This window comes from Protopterus annectens, chromosome 1.part1 (genome assembly GCF_019279795.1).
Source record: "Protopterus annectens isolate FY-2018-M chromosome 1.part1, PAN1.0, whole genome shotgun sequence".
NCBI lineage: Eukaryota > Metazoa > Chordata > Ceratodontiformes > Protopteridae > Protopterus > Protopterus annectens.
In genome coordinates this window covers 1,683,833,695-1,683,852,545 of record NC_056726.1, presented here as the reverse complement: position 1 = coordinate 1,683,852,545, position 18,851 = coordinate 1,683,833,695, and the positions used below count along the sequence as shown (strand labels likewise).

Here is an 18,851-nt window from a genome sequence, read left to right as displayed (position 1 = left end):
TGTTTGGAAATGGGCGATATCTTCCCAGCTCTTTCTAGTGGCAACACACATCCCAGGGACAACCAACGTAATAGCCGACAAACTCAAACAGGCAAACTTGATGCCTCACAAGTGGTCTCTGAAGCAGGAAATAAAGGAACAGATTTCCCACAGATGGGGACAGCCGTGCTGATCTTTTCGCCAGTCAGATCAGCTCCAAATGCAGCAGCTGCTTTTCCCTTATCCCCCCTCCAGGGAAGTCACCAAGAGACGCACTTGTTCATGATTGGCCCCTGGGTCTCCTTTATGCCTTCCCGCCCTTTCCTCTCATATCCAAGGTGATTCAGAAAGCAAAACTGTTGGGAAGGAAATTGATTCTCATCACTCCTTACTGGCCTCATCAGGTTTGGTTCCCCTTTCTCAGGCCTCATCTACTAGACGATCCATGGACTCTGGACCCAGTGCCAGATCTCTTGGCGCACATGTCAGGCTCTCTTTATCCCAGCCTCCACACCTTTGACAGCTTAGCTACTCCAGTTCCATCCCTATTCAGGCTTCATGATTTTTCACCCACTGTGACCCACATTCTCACATCTTCTCACAAACCCTCCACTAGAAAGTTGTACACCAGCAAATGGAGAAGGTTTTCTATCTGGGCTGAGGAAAGGAATGTTGACCCTTACACTGCATCCATTCCACTGGTTTTAGAATTCTTGTCTGAACTTTTTCACCAGGGTTTTGCTGTTGCCACAGTTAGGGTTCAGTTGGCAGCAATATCAAATTTTCATTTGGGTCAATATGAGTCTAATCTGATGTCACACAGATTGTGCAAAACCTTCCTTAAAGGTGCTACTTTGCTGAGACCTCCCTTTCAGGAACCGGTAGCTTCATGGGATCTAAACTTCATCCTGTCCAAATCAACGTCTCCACCCTTTGAACCTGCTCATTCATGTTCGTTGAAGTTTCTGTCTTGGAAGACTTTGTTTCTGGTGGCCATCACATCTGCTAGATGAGTATCAGAGTTACAAGCACTGTCTATCAAGCCCCTTTATTTGATTTTCCACACAAAGATAGAGTATCTCTTCGCACAAATCCATCCTTTGTCCCTAAGGTGTGCACTCATAATAACTTTAACCAAACTATAGAGCTTCCGGTGTTCTTTCCTAATCATTGCAACGCAGCACAATACAGATTTTATCAATTGGATGTTCACAGACAGTTACGGTTCTGTCTACACCAGACCAAGGAATTCAGAAAGTCAGACCAATTATTTGTATCCTTCTCCGACTCCAGATTAGGTATCCTAGTTTCCAAAGTGACCCTTTCGAATTAGATTTCCAGTTGTATATCCTACATTTATTCTTCCGGTGGTAAGCCTTTACTGTTCAAGATTAAGGCTCATTTTACAAGATCCCAGTCTACTTCAGCAGCCTTTCAAGTCAGGGTTCCAATTGATAATATTTGTGCAGCAGCAACCTGGGCTACCCCTCACATCTTTATTACTCATTACAAATTGGATTTGAACTCTAGGGGTAGAGCCTCCTTTGGTTCCATGGTCCTCAGGAGTATTTTTCCGTGAGCCACCCAAGAATAAGGTGCTGGGGACACTGTCCCATGTGTAAGAATGAAGGTGAGATAGGACTACAGAACATAAAGAAGTTATGTACTCACCATAACATTCCATGTTTGTAGTCCATCTCGCCCTTCATTCTTACGAACCCACTCTCCTACCCCCTTCCTGGAAGGATCTGGAGACAGAAACATTTTTCATAACAGGTGGAGACCTTTTATTATTGTTGTTCCTTCTGGATAGTTTTTGTTCTGTCTTTCTATAGTTTAGCAGCAAACAAGATCTGGGGATTATACTGGTGCACCATGGGATACCTACCTAGCCACGAGCCAACTAGAAGACTTTGAGCTTTGTAATAGGCCGAGTCAGAGCCGAGGATCAGCTCCGAACCCATGTGTAAGAATGAAGGGCGAGATGGACTACAAACATGGAATGTTATGGTGAGTACATAACTTCTTTTTAAGTATTGAAATGGGCCTGTATGAAGCTGGGTCTGATGAATTTTTACCCTCTTTATTTATTAGAGCTACCACTGATTTCTTCCAGGATGTTGGTACTTCTCCTCCTCCTAAAATACTTTTAAACAAAACCTTCCAGATCTTTATCAGTTTTTTCCCTCCTAGCTTTCCAACTTCAACAGGAATACCATCTATTCCTGGGGACTTTTCTGTAGATTGGTTATACATCATAATTCTTATATCATCTCGTCCTATCCTAACCATTAGTAATTGAGCCTCATCTACATCTAACCTTGGCATATTTAATTCTTCCATAAACATTTCCATGTGTATCTTTTCTTGATTACCATATTTCTCTGCTTTATACAAACTTTCATAGAATTTCCAAAATATTTCTAATACCTTTACAGGATCTCTTCTTACCTTCATTGTTATAGGCTCCCAAAGCTTGGCGACAGGCCTTTCTATTTTCTGTTACCTGAGTCGTCATGCTAAAAGTTTTTGTGCTCTACTGTTATTATCCAAAAGCAGTTGCTTAACAGCAGTCTTTCTAAACTCGTGTATGTTATTGAGGTAATCCCTTACTTTCTGCTTAGCATTCTGCAGTTGATCCTCTTTTTGTTCTGTGAGATTTCCCCTATTCTGCAATGCTGTAACATTTGTGTGTCCCTCTAAAGAATTCTTGTTATTACCATAGCTCCCTTTTTTTATTTCCACCCTATTTTTAAACTCCACCTTAATTTTATCCCACTTCCTAGCTATATTTTCAGAATATCCTCTCTAATAGCTCTTGAATAACCTCCACTACCCATTCCTTAAATTCCTCTGTTTTCAACAGATAGGTGGGAAAACGCCAGTGTCTCATTTTTATTTCATTACCCTGTGTTTTTATTTTAGTTATTATTGGCACATGATCTGAAATAGTTATTGGGTGCAAATTAAGACCTTCAATTAAATGCACATTTTCCTGTGAAATATAAATTCTGTCTAGCCTAGCCCAGTTTGTATATCTTGGAGAATAATATGTAAATTCGCTCTGAACTTCTATTACTGAATTCATATCTTCCATGCCAAATATTTTCATAAATTCCTTCAAAAATCTGCCCTCCTTTGTTAAACTTTCCCTTCCGGGCCCCCATACACATCTTCACTGTTGCAAATCACATCCCACTCCCCAGCTATAAGTAATATTCCTTGATGAAAACTGATCATTTCTCCTAAAAATTTTTAAGCTCCTTTATAGCAGTTTTAGGTGGAATATAAATACATGCCTGCCAGTGTAGTCTTCTTCCCTTGCCAGTAGCCCCTTAGCACTACAAATCTGCCATTGTTATCTTTTTTATCCTCTTCTATCACTATTGGAGCTCCTCTTGCAATTCATTTAAGTACTTCTATTTTCCTTTGTCCCAGGTATTCTGCTGAATAACCTTCCTGAAAGCATTTCTTTATCAAATTCACATGTTTAGTTATTTCTAACTGTCTCCTGTAAGATAGCTATTTGCAATCTACATTTTTAATAAGAATTTGTTTCCTTTTATACTGATGGGCATTACAGTATTAGTAGACTGAGAAATGGAAAAATTATGATTTTTTTGTATTCACATCAAAACAACTGACACCCACCACTTTGATTCCACCTTCTGTTAAAAAAAAATGGAAGAAACTTAAAATGTAGGAGTTCAAAAATCAAACTGCAGATATGCTGAAACTTGGAAAGAACTGAACTGATATATATATATCTATATATATATATATATATATATATATATATATATATATATATATATATATATATATATATATATATATATATATATATATATTCACTTTATAATCTCAAAATCCTGAAATATCGAATTTCAGAATCTCGAGACCATAAAGTCAAAAGCCCATAATAACAAAACCCTCAGAAGTGCGAAATTCAAAGTCATGACTTCTACACTAACCATACACCACACACATGCACATACATACACCTTCCTCCCCATACACAAACACACAAACCTACCCTGCATACACGCAGGGGGCCAAGCCTCCGTGCACCCTCCATGTAGGGGGCTGGCCCCCCACACCCCCCTACTTAAATATACTAACTCCAAGGATGCACTACACAGACAAACACACAAAAACACCACTACATAAGCTACATTCCCCTCGCACACAAACATCCCAGTAACAAAACACACTGACACACACTAAATCCCCTACCCAAAACCCTTAGAACATAAACACTTACCTGAATCTCCAGCTATCCATTAACACAGTGCAACACCAGAACCACTAATTCAACATCTCCGAACTTCGAGATTTTGAATTTTGGCTTCTGAGGGTTTCGGTATTATGGGCTTTCGACTTTATGGTCTTGAGATTCTGAAATTCGATATTTCAGGATTACGAGATTATAAAGTGGACATATATATATATATATATATATATATATATATATATATATGTATATATATATATATATATATATATATATATATATATATATGTATATATGTATATGTAGCTAGATAGATATAGTAACTCCATGGTCACAGTACTGTAGAAAAGTCAGCAGTAGCAATTCATTTTCAAAAAAAAAAAGAAAAACGGACAGTTGCACACTTAAACACAGCAGCACATCTATATTCAGCACTTTTGACTGAATTCTTTGTTTCTGATGCATTTGATGAAACTGACTTCAGTTAACAACAGAGAGTGCTATTTTGAAACCAATCCCACTTTGACTCTGAGTTCATATTTAATCCTGCAAGATAGCTGTGTCCTAATAATGGATAAACCTGCCCTTGCATGTATGCACACATAGATACACATGCATAAACATGTGAATTTGTGGGAAGCAGTGACTGCAACGAATTTACGTTTCAACGAAACGTAAATTCGCGAGTGCACTTCCACGAAAGTGCATTTTGTCGAAAATGCACTTTCGTGTGAAGATAAAAATAAGAAAAAAAAAACACAGTAGTTATAAAAACATGCAGTTTGCATGTAATCTTAGTTGTTCATCAACATTTAGTGTTGATGTGCAACTAAGCAAACTAGTGCTGAGATTGTGGTACAGTGGGGATAAGGGAATATTCCCTTTTCCCCACTGTAGTACGATCTCGGAGTGAGAATATTAAAGTAGGGGAGATGTGGGGGGCGCAGAGGTCTTGCTCCCCTGCAAAATATTTTTTTTAATGTGTTTTTTGTTTTCTATAGGGATCCAGTGCCTATACTTCAGCCAAAGTACATTTTCGTTAAAGTGCATTTTCGCTGAAGTGGGGATCTATTTTCTTTTTCGAACAATGAAGAAAAGTAGCTCCATATTTGTATATAGAAATATGCAGATATATATAGATATTTAAGCAAAATTTGTTTTTGAATTCTTGTCACATCCTTTTTTGTGAGGAAATGTTTTTTTTTTTGTTTTTTATTAATTCTTAATGATCCAAACGATCCATTGTTCCATTTACTTGTTATAAGTTAGTAGCGTATTTGTTCTTCAGTGAAACGAGTGCTCCTTTCTAGGTGCTAACTTGTATCTATAGCTATTTTGGTAAGGAAAATATTCTGGTGTTTAGGTTGATATTCATTTTTTATGCTGTAAGATTTTGTGGGACACTTGCTACTTTTGTGTTTATACTTCTGTCTGGATTGCATATTTATTCCATTATGTTTTTTGATCCATTGAGTTTTGCCAGGTCACAGTGTAACCCAGTCTTGATGCTGTCATTCTGGTTGCAGTGTTGTCTTTTATGGTTTCTACTATTTAATTATTAGATTTAATATTAAAAACTGAAGCATAATTAAGAAAATGTAATATGATTGCATTGAAACAATATGGTTTTCAAATTGGAGGCTAAGTAGCTACTTGTATGAGTATTAGTTGATGTTTTATGATTTATTGGATTCCTAGGAATTGCAAGACATATGAATCTCGCAACCACTTATGACTTGTCAGTAGCCCGTACAGGACATACTCCCTTTCTCTAGGAGGACAGGACAGTAAAATGTGGGATGCATTTGTGGGTAACTGTCCAATCATCTAGGTTCCATTTCAAGGATGAAGGTGTAGTACACAGCTTAATCTGCAGGAGTGGTATGTTATAGAAGTGGGTGAGGTGCTATGCGATGAATTTGTCTCTCTGTTACATTTTATGTATTTGCTAGTGAAGATTTAGGTTCCTGGTTCTGATATTTGTGTAACTATTAAATTTACAGAGATTGAAGAGATCCAGGACAACTGGGTCTCTAATGTCATGTAAAGAGAGACATGGGTCTCCCATCAAGAGTTTACAAAATGCTGAATAAACAGACAATTATTTCCATCATGTCTTGGTTGCTCAGTCTTTAAAACTGTGATCTTAGAAAAGAAACTCTAGAGTCTTTCTACTTGTTTGATTTGACTAGTGAGGTACATCCTAATGGGAGCAATGTAGTCAGTAGCTGGCCTAATTAATTAATGTTGTGTATAAGAAAAGAATGACCTGTTTAGATCTGGAGAATATTCCCTCGGCAATTAGCCACACTAACTAGGAAGAGATGGAAGTACTGACTCATGTTCCAAGGTCCCTAACCACACTTTCATTTTGAAGTAGGATATTGTTTATGTTTTATCCTGATGTGAAGTATTATCTACCAAATGTGATGATATTTAACATGTTTGTGTTTAATTTGAGCCCCATTTTCAGTACACCTGGTATTTATGAGTATGGGTTCTTACTGAAATGTTTATGTATCAGAGGTGACTTGAGAATAACTGGCGATTTGCAGTTATCTGCATACTTAGTGAGCCAATGTCTTGATTGCTGATCTGAAGTTCAGAAAAGTAAATGCTGAAAAAGAAGGGTCCCAACACTGAGCTCAGGGAAGCACCACTGGTTACTCTTATACTTTCTGATGAGGGACCTGTCACTTGCATTGTGTGGATTCTGTCTTTTACCTAATTTGCTAACCATTTTACCACACAGGAATATATTTTAAAGCAGTGCACTTACTTACAGTGCCAGTATGGGGTATGGTATTATATGCCTTGACCAGGTCAAGATTAGTCATGTGAAAAGCACAGTCACCGTCAATAGCCTGTATAATACCACTTTTGAAGTAATCAACTAGATTCATTGGACAAGATCTTCCTTTGCCAAAGAGTTACTGTTGAGGTCAAGTCTGAGATTTTTTTATATCATGGTTGTTACAGTTATTTCAAGTTCTCCATCATATTTAATATTATGTGAAGATTTTTATTTCATTTAAGTCTAATTTTGAGGGACTCTTGTTTGGCATCATTTTGTGACAGATGGGGTTTGCAAACTGGGTATAGTTTTATGCAATAAGAACAATATTTTTATATGACTTACACATGCAGTTTATTGCTGCTTATAATTATATGCATGAAATTCTTTTACTAAGTTGCTCACGTTTAAAACAGAAGCAATGCCTTACCTGTCAAACTAACAAACATCTTTTTTTTTTTTAGGAGAAGAATGGTTCCTTTTAAACAGAACACCTACACAGGTAACTTGATGTTAATAACCTCAGTCTTCAGCAATGCAATAACCTCTTAACCCAGTTATGTTATACAGTGTCAGTTAGAGAGAGTTATCTTGTTATGAGTTTGTGAAGTAGCCCTTCACCAGAATATAAACAGAGCAGAATTACTGTTCATTAAAGTTGAAAATGTGTGGTGTGTCAATGCAATGTATGCACAGTGCTAGTTAGATATTCATTTCTTTCAAGAATACCTATGACTGACAACCATTTTTCCATTAGAATTGATAAGTAATGGTATATGCATACCTCTCAACTCTCCAGATGTTTGCCTCATATATTTGGTCTACTCCTCATAAAATTTGTGGTTTTCTGGCAAATCATTGAGATGATCTGAGGATTGAAGTCACTAAATAATGACATACATTTGAATTTCAGATTTCAGATCCCTCAGAAAATGTATATTAACACACACCCTTTTATTGCAGCAACTTTCTAAGTTTGTATAAGCAATATTTAAAATCTGTCCCTATTTTTGGGCCTTTGTCCCCCCATTTTGTCAGGCTTTGTCCAGATTTCTTGCACTGTAAGGTTGAGAGGTATGGATATATGGTTTCTGAGCTGTGATTTTGCATATATTATGTGTGCAAACCAAAAGTTACTTACAGTGAGCAGGTACAAGGCAGAATTATTAAGGCACTCTTATGCTACAGAAGCATCCAGACTAATTCCTATAAAAAATATTTGTTCGTTTTGTAACTGTGCTACAGAATTGTGTATAAAGTAACTTGATAATCTCATTTAAAGATATCTGAAACTATTGTAACATTGGAACAATGCCATGAAGTTTGTTTTAGAGGTGCAGACAGCTATTAAAAATGGATGTAATTTTCAGATGACAGACTGCAATGGTATATTATAGTATATACCAAGAGAAATGTAAAGGTTGTATAAACAAGATTAAGTAAGGAAGAAAATCTATTGCGTGATCTGATGTTGTCAGTTTTCATTCTGTCAACTTATGGGTACGGATCTGACTCAACCATTGCAAAAGCTCATGGCAACCAGAAACTCATGATCTACTCCCTTACCCACAATGCACCAACCCCAATTACCTCAGATCTCATTTTCTGCTTGAAACTGAAAGAAGTGGTTCCAGCTTCTCTCGAGCAGTTAAGTGATTATTTTTTTCTCAAGAAGGATAGATATTATGTTTTCCCCTTTCGCCTTCATTCTTGACGGATGGGTTGGGTTCGGAACTGAGCATCACTTCCAACTCGGCTTAATACTAAAGCTCGAGAGCTTCCACTGGCTCGAGGCTACACCCTATCACGTGATGCCTGGCGAGAGTTCCCCAGATCTCGTTTGCTGCTTTGCTGGATTGAGATTGCGTTTCACTGGCTTAAGCTAAGTTTATTCTACTTTTTGACTTTTGGTCTATTTTTTCTCCTAAGTTAGAGTTGTCAACTGTTTTAATACAATCCTTATCATAACAGAGCATTTTTGGGTGTGTGTGAGTTAATAGTTAGACTCTGTTACCACTGTTTGTGGTTTCTCTTGTGGTGTGGGACGTTGTTTCCCTCACAGGCCCATTTTTTTCTATCCCTTTAACTTTAACTTTAATTTTATCCTCATTGAACCCGTTTAAATTAGAGGGTTAATTTTTAGTCCTAGTTCTGTTAGCCCATTTAACTTAGAGGGCGCCCCCTTTCCCTTTTTGCAGTCTTTTTCTTACTGAGGGTCGTCATTTTAGTTAGAGACGTCTCCTCTGGCTAGAAGAAATCATTGCTTAAGTTAGTGACTTTCTTCTCTAGCTATTAAAAAAATGTAGTAGTTAAAACTTATTGGTGAAGTTAAGTTTCCTTTTGCTATGTTCATTGTGGTGTTAGGGGGTGACAGTTTTTTGCTCTTACTGCTAAAATGTCTAAAGATTCTAGTGAGAAAGTTAAAGAAGCCAAACAATCTGACTTCAGAAAGTGTGACTCATGCACACAGAAGATGTCTCTGACTAACAGGCATACTAGCTCTGTTTATTGTTTAGGTGCCGTTCATCTGCAGGACTCCTGCTCTATCTGCCATTGATTTAGTTCCAGGGTCCTGCAAGAACGCAAGAACAAACTCATTGTGAGGGGTCTACGTAAACGTCCCTTTGATGTGGAGGTAGAAGGGAATAAGCCATCAAAATCCTCTCAGTCTCCCTCTTCTGAGAAGTCTAGCAAAATATCTTCTTCCTTGGCTCTGGTGTCCGAGCCGGCTAAGAAGTCTAAGCATGCAACTTTGGATCCGAAGGCTATCGGACCTAAAAATACCACAGCTGCATTGGCTCCACCAGTTTTATCGGAGTCAACTCGGAGCCACAAAAGGAGCCGGTCCCCGACTTTGAAACCGGTCTATTCAGTGCCCCAGTCACCCCTGTTGCAATCGGTGGCTGGTAAACATAAATCATCCACTATGTCTTCTCGATAATCCAGGAGCCTCTCGATGGTGATGTGGAGTGGGTGGTCAAGAGGTTTCTCCGTACACTGGCCTTAGCCAAAATTCTCACAGGCCCATCCCAGATGGAAGTGGAGCCGATTACTGCACATATCTTGTCTTCTGCTCCTCCTCCGACTCAGACGAGCTTGGAGCCGGAGTACCTGAAAGTCCATGCAGTGGAACTGTCGGGTCTGAAAACCACCACCGGTATATTGGCCCCAACTTCTGCTCTGACCTCATTGATGCTGTCTTCCATCAAGGGGTCTGGAAGCCGACACTCCCTCGTCGGGTACGGGGAGGAGAGTCAGGTTGGGCCCTTGTCAGATCCGATTCTTCCTCTCAGGGCCTCGGCACAGGTAATTTGGCACCCTCATCAGGCTCTAAGCCATCCTCCTTGGCTCGGGAGGGATGTCCGGGTTCCTCAGAGCCAGAGGCTCTCTTGAGCTGGGACCATGGTGCCTTCAAGGTGATGAGAAGCATGCTGTCTTCCCAGACTGCTCCACCCTCAGCTCCAGCTACTCTTTCCCCTAAGGGACTGGTTTCATCCTCAGTATCATCCCTCCAGCCCAAGCATAAAGAACCAATGCCTCAGGTGGCCCCAGTGAGTGACCCCCTCTCGTCTGAAACCTCCCCAGAGTACCCCTCAGAGGAGGTCCCTCGGAAGAGAACTTTTAAGTGTAAGCATTTGGACTCCCCTGAGTCTGTCAAGTCAGATACAGACTTAGAGGATTCAGAAGGGTCCCCATGATCACCCTCTGAGGACGTCTCATTTTCTGATATCCTTGAGATCCTGAAACAGAGAGGAGGTTGGAAGACCCTTTTCCCTTCTGAAGATGAATCCATATACCTGGAGGCATTCAGATCTCAACCTTCCACCTCTTGGGTGTCTCTGCCTTTTGACAAACTCCTGAGTATAGACAATTGAAAGGCGTGGGGCTCTCCAGAATCTGTGGAACCTGTTCTGAGGAGGTCCAACAAGTTCATTACAGCCCCTAATGATAACTTTTTATCCAAAGGTGTTCCTATAGATGCTATGGTGGTGGCAGCGGCCACCAAGAAGGAACTAGGGGAGACTTCTTCATCTGTCCATACACTGAATAAGGAATCCCAAATGATGGACAGATACGGGAAGTGTATGTTTTCCTCGGTGGCCTTTACACTCAGGTCACTGAACTATTTATCCCATTTCACCCGACTTCAGAGGGATCTCCTGAAAGACCTAGGAGATTCCCTCTATGGTGCTTCAGCTGAGGGAGTGCCGGACAAGGTAACTTTGCAGCTTGTGACCTTGAATTCTATAGTGAACTCCTCCATGCGTCTCGTCTTGTATGCAGCAGATAGAGCGAGCAGGGCAGCAGGCACGGGAATAGCTCTCAGATGACATTCCTGGATGCGTCTTTGTGAGTTTGCTAAACCCTTTGTCTTCCTTTATAAATGCCCCTTTTGATGGCTCGTCCTTGTTCAGGCCAAAGGTTAAAGAGATTCTAACCAGGTGCGAGCAAGATGGCAAAACTCTGTCTGCCGTGGGAGTACGTTTTTCCGTCCCTACCAGGCCTTATTTCCAAAGGCCAGAAGGGTGGAAAAATGTGGTTCCGGAAATCCCAAAGAGCTTTGCCAGATGCACGTGGTGAATTTTCCCCCAGGGGCAGAGGGGGAAATAACAATGGAAGATGCCACCCTTGCAGCAGAGGGGGTCCACAGAATCAGGGCGACAGAGAAACCTTTTCTGGCAGGGTCTTCCAGCGCTCCTGAAAGGAGGCCCACCTGCCCACCTCTGGAGGCAGTCGGGGGCAGACTATCACTGTACCCAACAGCCTGGCTAAGTATCACCCAAGACAAATGGGTACAGATGATTATATCCAGGGGATACATCATACCCTTTTCTACTCCTCCCACACCAACAAGATCAATCCCAAACATTCCACCCTGTCAAAGGGATCAAGCAACCCTAGAAATTCAAAGTTGCTAGAAAAAAGAGTCATCCAAAAAGTCCCCACAGACCAAATTGGATCTGGAACTTACTCAAGGTTCCTTTTAGTTCCAAAGAAGACAGGGGACTGGAGGCCCATTTTGGATCTCAGCAGACTGAACAAGTCTGTCAAGAAAACAAAGTTCTGGATGGTGACACTGCAGTCCATACTCCCTTTTCTGGGAAAGGACAATTGGATATGCTTCATCGATCTCCAGGATGCATACTACTATATAAAGATGGATAGGCAATCCAGGAAATACCTATGCTTCCAGCTGGGAGCCAGTCATTACCAATTCAGAGCTCTGCCCTTTGGACTCACTACAGCCCCCAGAGTGTTTACCAAATGCATGGCAGTAGTCATGGCTCACCTGAGACAGCTAGGATTCCAGGTGTTTCCATACTTAGACGACTGGCTCCTCACTGCCACCACCCAGCATCTACTGACCAAGGCAAGGGACACCACTATACATCTATACTCAGAGCTGGGCATTACCATAAATTACAAAAAATCTGACTTGTTGCCTTCACAGCATATTTCATTCACAGGAGCAGACTTAAACACAAAAGACATGGTAGCAAGATTGCCTCAAGAAAGGGTACAAACACTGCGCTATCAGGTATCAGTCTTGCTCTTGAGAAGAAAGGTGCAGGCAAAGTTTGTTCTCAAGGTTCTGGGGTCAATAGCAGCTGCGATAACATTAGATCTGATGTTGTTAATCTTCGTTCATTCCTTACTGATGGGTTATCGGTTCTGTCCTCGGAACTGATCCAGCCAATATCAAGCTCACATCAGCCAAAAACTCTCGAGCCAAGGTCCTACCCAGAATGCTCTACTCCCTGTTACCTCAGATCTCATTTGATGTGCTGCTGAACAGCCGTGTCAAGCCACTCTCTCAGCTGTCTAATTTTTTGACAGTTTATATATTGTTATTACTCTAAAATTTTCTAAAAAGTTTATTCTAATATTTTCCTACCCTATCACACACTTTAGACTCTCCCCCTTTAGTCTTTTTCCCTTTATTACCCTCTTTTCTTATCTTGTGGTAGTTCTCCATTACTATCGTTGGTAATCCTTCTTTTTCTCTTTTTACCCTTTTCTTGGGTAGCCATTATTCTTCCTTTTGCTACTGTGCTTCTTCTTCGTAAAAGCTTATAGAGTCAATGCATATTCTACAAGATCTATGGCAACTTTAGCAGCTTTCCATGCTAAGGCTTCCCTCAATGATATTTGCTCAGCTGCAACTTGGGCTAAACCTCATGCATTTATTCTTCATTATAAATTGGAGCTTCCTTTGGTTCCATGGTGCTCAGGAATGTCCTTCCATGAGGACCACCCAGGAATATAGGTAGCTGGGGACTCTGTCACATCGGTAAGGAATGAACGAAGATTAACAACATCAGATAAAGAAGTTATATCTTACCATAGCGTTCCATCTGTGTTGATCTTCGTTCATTCATTACTTCCCAACTTCTGTCTCCCATCAGGTGGTTCTTGGCTGATCTCATGTACTCCTTTCTGGTAGGTCTGTTATGACCAGAGGTAGCCTCTATTTTTATCTATCAACTTGCAAACTCAATCTGAGGTAACAGGGAGTAGAGCATTCTGGGTAGAACCTTGGCTCGAGAGTTTTTGGCTGACGTAAGCTTGATATTGGCCGGCTCAGTTCTGAGGACAGAACAAATAACCCATCAGTAATGAATGAACAAAGATCAACAACACAGATGGAACGTTATGGTAAGACATAACTTCTTTTTCCACTGGCACATTTACACATGAGAGTATTACAGTGGCTTCTCTTTGCTCAGTGGTCCATGCAGGAGTTATCCATATCACACAAAATACTTATTATGATTCCTGCAAGAAGGACATACGTTGGTGGCTTCAGTCCATGCAGGTAACGATAGGCAGACCATTTGTCCTTCCTCATCCAGTAGCTACAGTGACCATGGATGCTTCCCAGATAGGGTAGGGGGGCATTATCTGGGGCAGACAGTCCAAGGGATTTGTCAGGAACACAAATACCAATTGCACATCAGTGTCTTTGAGATGACGGCAGTGCTTCTGGCATTGCAAGCATTGCAGAGCTCTCTTCCAATAGGTACAATTGCAATACAGACGAACAACATGTCCATGGTGTGGTACATCAACAAACAATGTGGAACCAGATCCTACCCCCTGTGTCGAGAGGCTCAGAGAGTGTGGCAATGGGCAATTGCTTCTCAACATTTTCTGACTGCAATGCACATTCGGGAAAATCCAACATGACAGTGGACAAATTAAGCCAGGTAATTCTTATGCCTCACGAGTGGTCCCTGAAACAAGAAGCTGCAAACCAAATTTTTCACAGGTGAGGCCAGCTTTGCTGCAACCTCTTTGCCACTTCCATGAACTCCAAATGCAGCAGCTACCTTGCCCTAATACCCCATCTGGGAGAGTCACCAAGGGATGCACTTGTTCACGATTACCCCCGGGACTATTTTATGCTTTTCCCCCATTTCCATTGATACCCAAAGTCCTTCAGAAAGCAAAGTTGTTGGTTTGCAGACTAATTCTCATCGCTCCATACTGGCCTTGACAAGCCTGGTTCCCTTTCCTCTCGCCCCATCTTCAAGAGGAGCCTTGGATCCTGGACCAAGTTCCAGATCTTCTGACTCATCAGTCAGGGATGCTCCACCCCTCTGTTCAAACACTCAAGCTGATAGCTTGGTTACTCCACTTCCCATCCTAACCAGGCTTCCAGATATTTCCCCTGCAGTGTGACACATTCTGGTCTGGTCGCACAAGATCACAACTAGAAAACTGTATGCTAGCAAATGGAAAAGGTTTTCTTGCTGGGCTGCCAAAAATCATATAGATCCCTTTACAGCCCCTGTTTCTTCAGTTCTTGAATTTTTAGCAGAAGTTTTCAATCAAGGTGCAGCTGCAGCCACTGTACTAGTGCAACTTGCTGCCATTTAAGTTCCACGTAGGAGACAAGGGATCTGGTGTTATGTCTCACAGATTATGCAAGGCTTTTCTGAGGGGTATATTCCTATTAAGACCCCCCAATAAGAGAGCCGCCACTTCCTTGGGATCTAAATTTGTTACTTGTTAATTTAATTCTTCCTCTATTTGAACTAGCTTCATCTTGCCCACTAAAATGTCTAATATGGAAGACAGTTTTCTTAACAGCCATTACTTCTGCCAGGAGGGTTTCAGAACTTCAAGCCCTGTCTATTTGTCCTCCCTATTTGGTTTTTCACAAAGACAGAATCTCTCTGAGAACAAATCCTTCCTTTCTGCCCAAAGTATTGAGTCCAACATAAATTAGCCTATTGATTTACCTATCTTTTTTCCCAACTATGGCAACAAGGCAGACTATAAGCTCCACCAATTGGATGTCCATAGACAATTACGTTTCTATTTACATAGGACAAAGAAGTTTAGAAAATCTGATCAATTATCTGTTTCCTTCTTGGATAACAAGAAAGGAGTTCCGGTGTCAAAAGTCACTTTATCTAAATGGCTCACAGATACCATTTCTTATGTATATACCTCTCAGAGGAAGCAACTACCAGGAAGAATTCGAGGCCATTCGACTAGAGCTATGTCAACCTCCACCACCTTTCAGGCCAGACTCCCGCTGGATTCAATTTTTGCTGGAGCCACGTGGGTTAATCCTCATACCTTCATCACTCATTACAAAGTAGATGTGGCCTCCCGGAACAGGGCTTCCTTTGGTTCCACTGTTCTTAAGAGTTTATTCCTTTGAGCCACCCGAGAAAGAAGGTGCTGGGGACTGTGTCCCAACCATCAAGAATGAAGGCGAGATGGGGCAACATAACATAAAGAAGTTATGTACTCACCATAACTTTCCATGTTTGTTGTCCATAATCTGGCCTTCATTCTTGCATCCCACCCTCCTTCCCCCCTACCTGGAGGATCGAGAGGAAAGCTTATAGAATTGGTCATGAGTTGTCTGATTCCCTTCTCGCTTCATGACACATAGGCTAGTGAATTGTGTGACCTCCTTATGTTTTGATAATTCATATTCTTTAGTGTTTGCAAACAAGATCTGGGGAACTCTCACCAGGCATCATGGGACAGGGTGTAGCCTCAAGCCAGTGGAAGCTCTCGAGCTTTAGTATTAGGCCGAGTCGGAATCGTAACCCAAACCAACCATCTGGAATGAAGGTGAGATTATGGGCAACAAACATGGAACGTTATCATGAGTACATAACTTCTTTTTTTCATTTCTGTCTTTATTTTTGAATATTGTTATCGCTAATTCTTTCTAAATCTTAGTTTTCTCCTATCGTTAAGCTCCCTTTCCACCCTTTTAGTATGGTTGTAATCTCTCATGTACTATCGCTAGTATACTTTCTTTTACAATTCTGTAGTTCTTAATACCATTGTTTGTATTCCTGCCTTTTTCCTACTATCTTAAAAAAAAAAAAAAAAAAAAAAAACTTCTATCTGTTATTTAATAAATAGTGTTTCCTTTCCTAAATTGTGAACTAAAATGTATTTTTTCCTTTGCCTTTTGTATAATATGGCTGATAAAGACAAAAGCCCGCCTAGGTTTAAAAAATGCGAGAAACGTGGACACAAAATTCCTTCCCCTGATGTCCACACACTCTGTGTGTACTGTTTGGGTCCACTCCACCTACAGGAAAACTGTGAGATATGCCATTCTTTCAACCCCAGAGCTCTGATGGAACATCAGAATAAACTGATCCTTAAGAGGTTGCTTCCCTCTTCTTATAGTGAGGCTTTATCTGGAGCTTCTCCATCTTAAGGAAAATCTAATAAAAGACCTTCTTTGGATCTACCTACTCCATCGGATCCTAAACAAAAGAAAATTAAGTCCTTTGGTCCAACCTCAACCTTGAATCCAAAACTTAAGAAGACAAATACCTTGGATCTGATTATATTATCAGATCCAAAACCTAAAATGACCAAACTTATGCCGGATAAGAGTGTTTCAGGTCTGGCTCTGCAAACATCGGATTTGACAGCTGATATTCCTTGCCTTCCGAGAACTGGATATTCTCCTTCAGTGGACCCAGTCCCTTCTGGGCTTTACAGAGACCAAAGTCCCCGTCACTATTTTTCACTCTCTGTTCCAGGAGCCTTACTGAAGAAGAGTTGGGGAGGTTATTGAGAAGGATTCTCTTGGAGCAGAGCATGTCAAGTGACTTCTTGGTTCCTACCCCATTGGGTCAGGAGATCCAATCTTCCACTAAACTCACTAAGTTCCTTCTCCAACTCCTCTGTCGGTCTTGGAGTTTTCAGATCCAAACCTTCCAGGCCCGTCAGCATTAGATCTGAGAACTGATTTGTCCTCAGATCCGAAGCATGCACTGAGTTCTTTGGATGTTCATCGTGTTACCCTGCTGCAGTCATCACACTTGGGTTATCCTGTCGTCAGGCGGTCCCGCAGTCAGCCGGATTTCCAAAGTCTTGGTCTAACGTCGGTTGCTGTCGCCTCATCCCTGATGTCAGTGTGCCAGGGGTACATATACTGCAACCGACACCATTTTCTTCAGTCTTTCTTTCCGCGCGGTGCCCGAAGCAGAAGCAGTTCGCAAGTGCCGGTCGGCCGCCTCCTGAGATTGTCGAATTCGAATTTCAGACCGAAGTCTTCTATAAAGCTAAGTACCCCATTGGGGAAACTTTTCTTGCCTCAGACCGATGTCAGAAAAAGTTAACAATTGTATTTCTTCTGGGAAGCAAATACCTCATAAGGATTTTCATTCTTATTGCATACCTTGCCTAGGCCCTGATCACGACGTCACTTCTTGTCGTTTTTGTGCTAGGTTTAATAAGCGTACTATTAAAAGACGATTTGATTTCGGACTACACTTTTTTGGTAGAAAATTTATCTATAAGATGCCGTCGGAGCTACCGACTACCGGCGTGCACAAAAAGCGCAGGGACAAGGACCGACAGCCAAGGCCTAAACCCGATTCCGAGGCCTCGGTTGATCCGGTCTCCGGTTCTCCGGTTATCAGTGAGGCTCCGATGCAGCCCCTGTCTACTGCAGTTCTGGAACCCGAGACCGCTACGGATATTTTGATGGAATGTACTAGGCTGACGCAGCCTTTTACTTCAGGCCCTTCCGACGATATACCTTCTAAGGACGTCGGTGCTTCTGAAATGCCATCGGTTTCTGAGGGCATTTTCAGACCGACGACTCTCACAGTCAAAACGTTTCCTTAGTCTAAGACTCCTTCTAAAGCTAAAAAGACTACACTTCAGTCTCCTGTTAAAGGCCCTATGCCTAAAAAGCAGATGCTCAAAATGGCTGAAGATTTGATTTCTCTTATCAGGGGTTCTCAGCCTCCTCCTGACAAAAGGCCTAGACAAGAGGAAGATTCTGCTTCTTCTGAGCAACTGTCTATTTCTTCAGATTCCTTTGAAGACCAAGACTTTTCCTACTCTCCTTATGAAGATTCTGATGCTGAGGACTCTATTCCCCCAGCTTCCCTTCCTGAAGACTACTCTTTTGGGGAAACTTTACACACTGTGAGGGAACATTTCCACTGGGAAGGTCAGGATTACTCTGATTCCAAGAAAAGTTTCTTTTACTCCCCCAGCACAGACCTCTAGCCATCCCACCTGTTTTGGACATTGTGGATGATGTCTATTTAGAATCCAGTTTCAACCCAGACTCTCTACCTCCTGCTCTGGCTAAGCCTGACAGATACTACAGAGTACCTGATTCCCACAAATTTCTTTACAAAAGCCCAGTAGCTGACCCAGAGACTGTCTCCCAGGGTCCCAAGGGGGCTACGGCTTCCATGGCTAAAAACCCAGTACCTTTGAGAGGGACTCAAGAGCACTAGACAGGTGGGGGAAAAAGGTTTACCCCTCAGCCACATTAGCTATGAGAGCACTAAATTGTCAATTTCATATGCTCAAGTATCAGCAGTTTCTAAT

The 18,851-nt window shown here is 41.3% G+C and overlaps 1 protein-coding gene across 1 annotated transcript in view; it reads left to right on the top strand.

The window, feature by feature from the left end:
- Window positions 1-18,851, top strand: part of UBXN11 (UBX domain protein 11) — a 1,449,120-nt gene that overhangs the window by 329,762 nt on the left and 1,100,507 nt on the right. Inside the window, exon 2 of the mRNA XM_044083944.1 lies at window positions 7,472-7,509. Within this exon, the coding sequence (XP_043939879.1) occupies window positions 7,472-7,509 (38 nt within the window). The remainder of the gene's footprint in view (window positions 1-7,471; window positions 7,510-18,851) is intronic.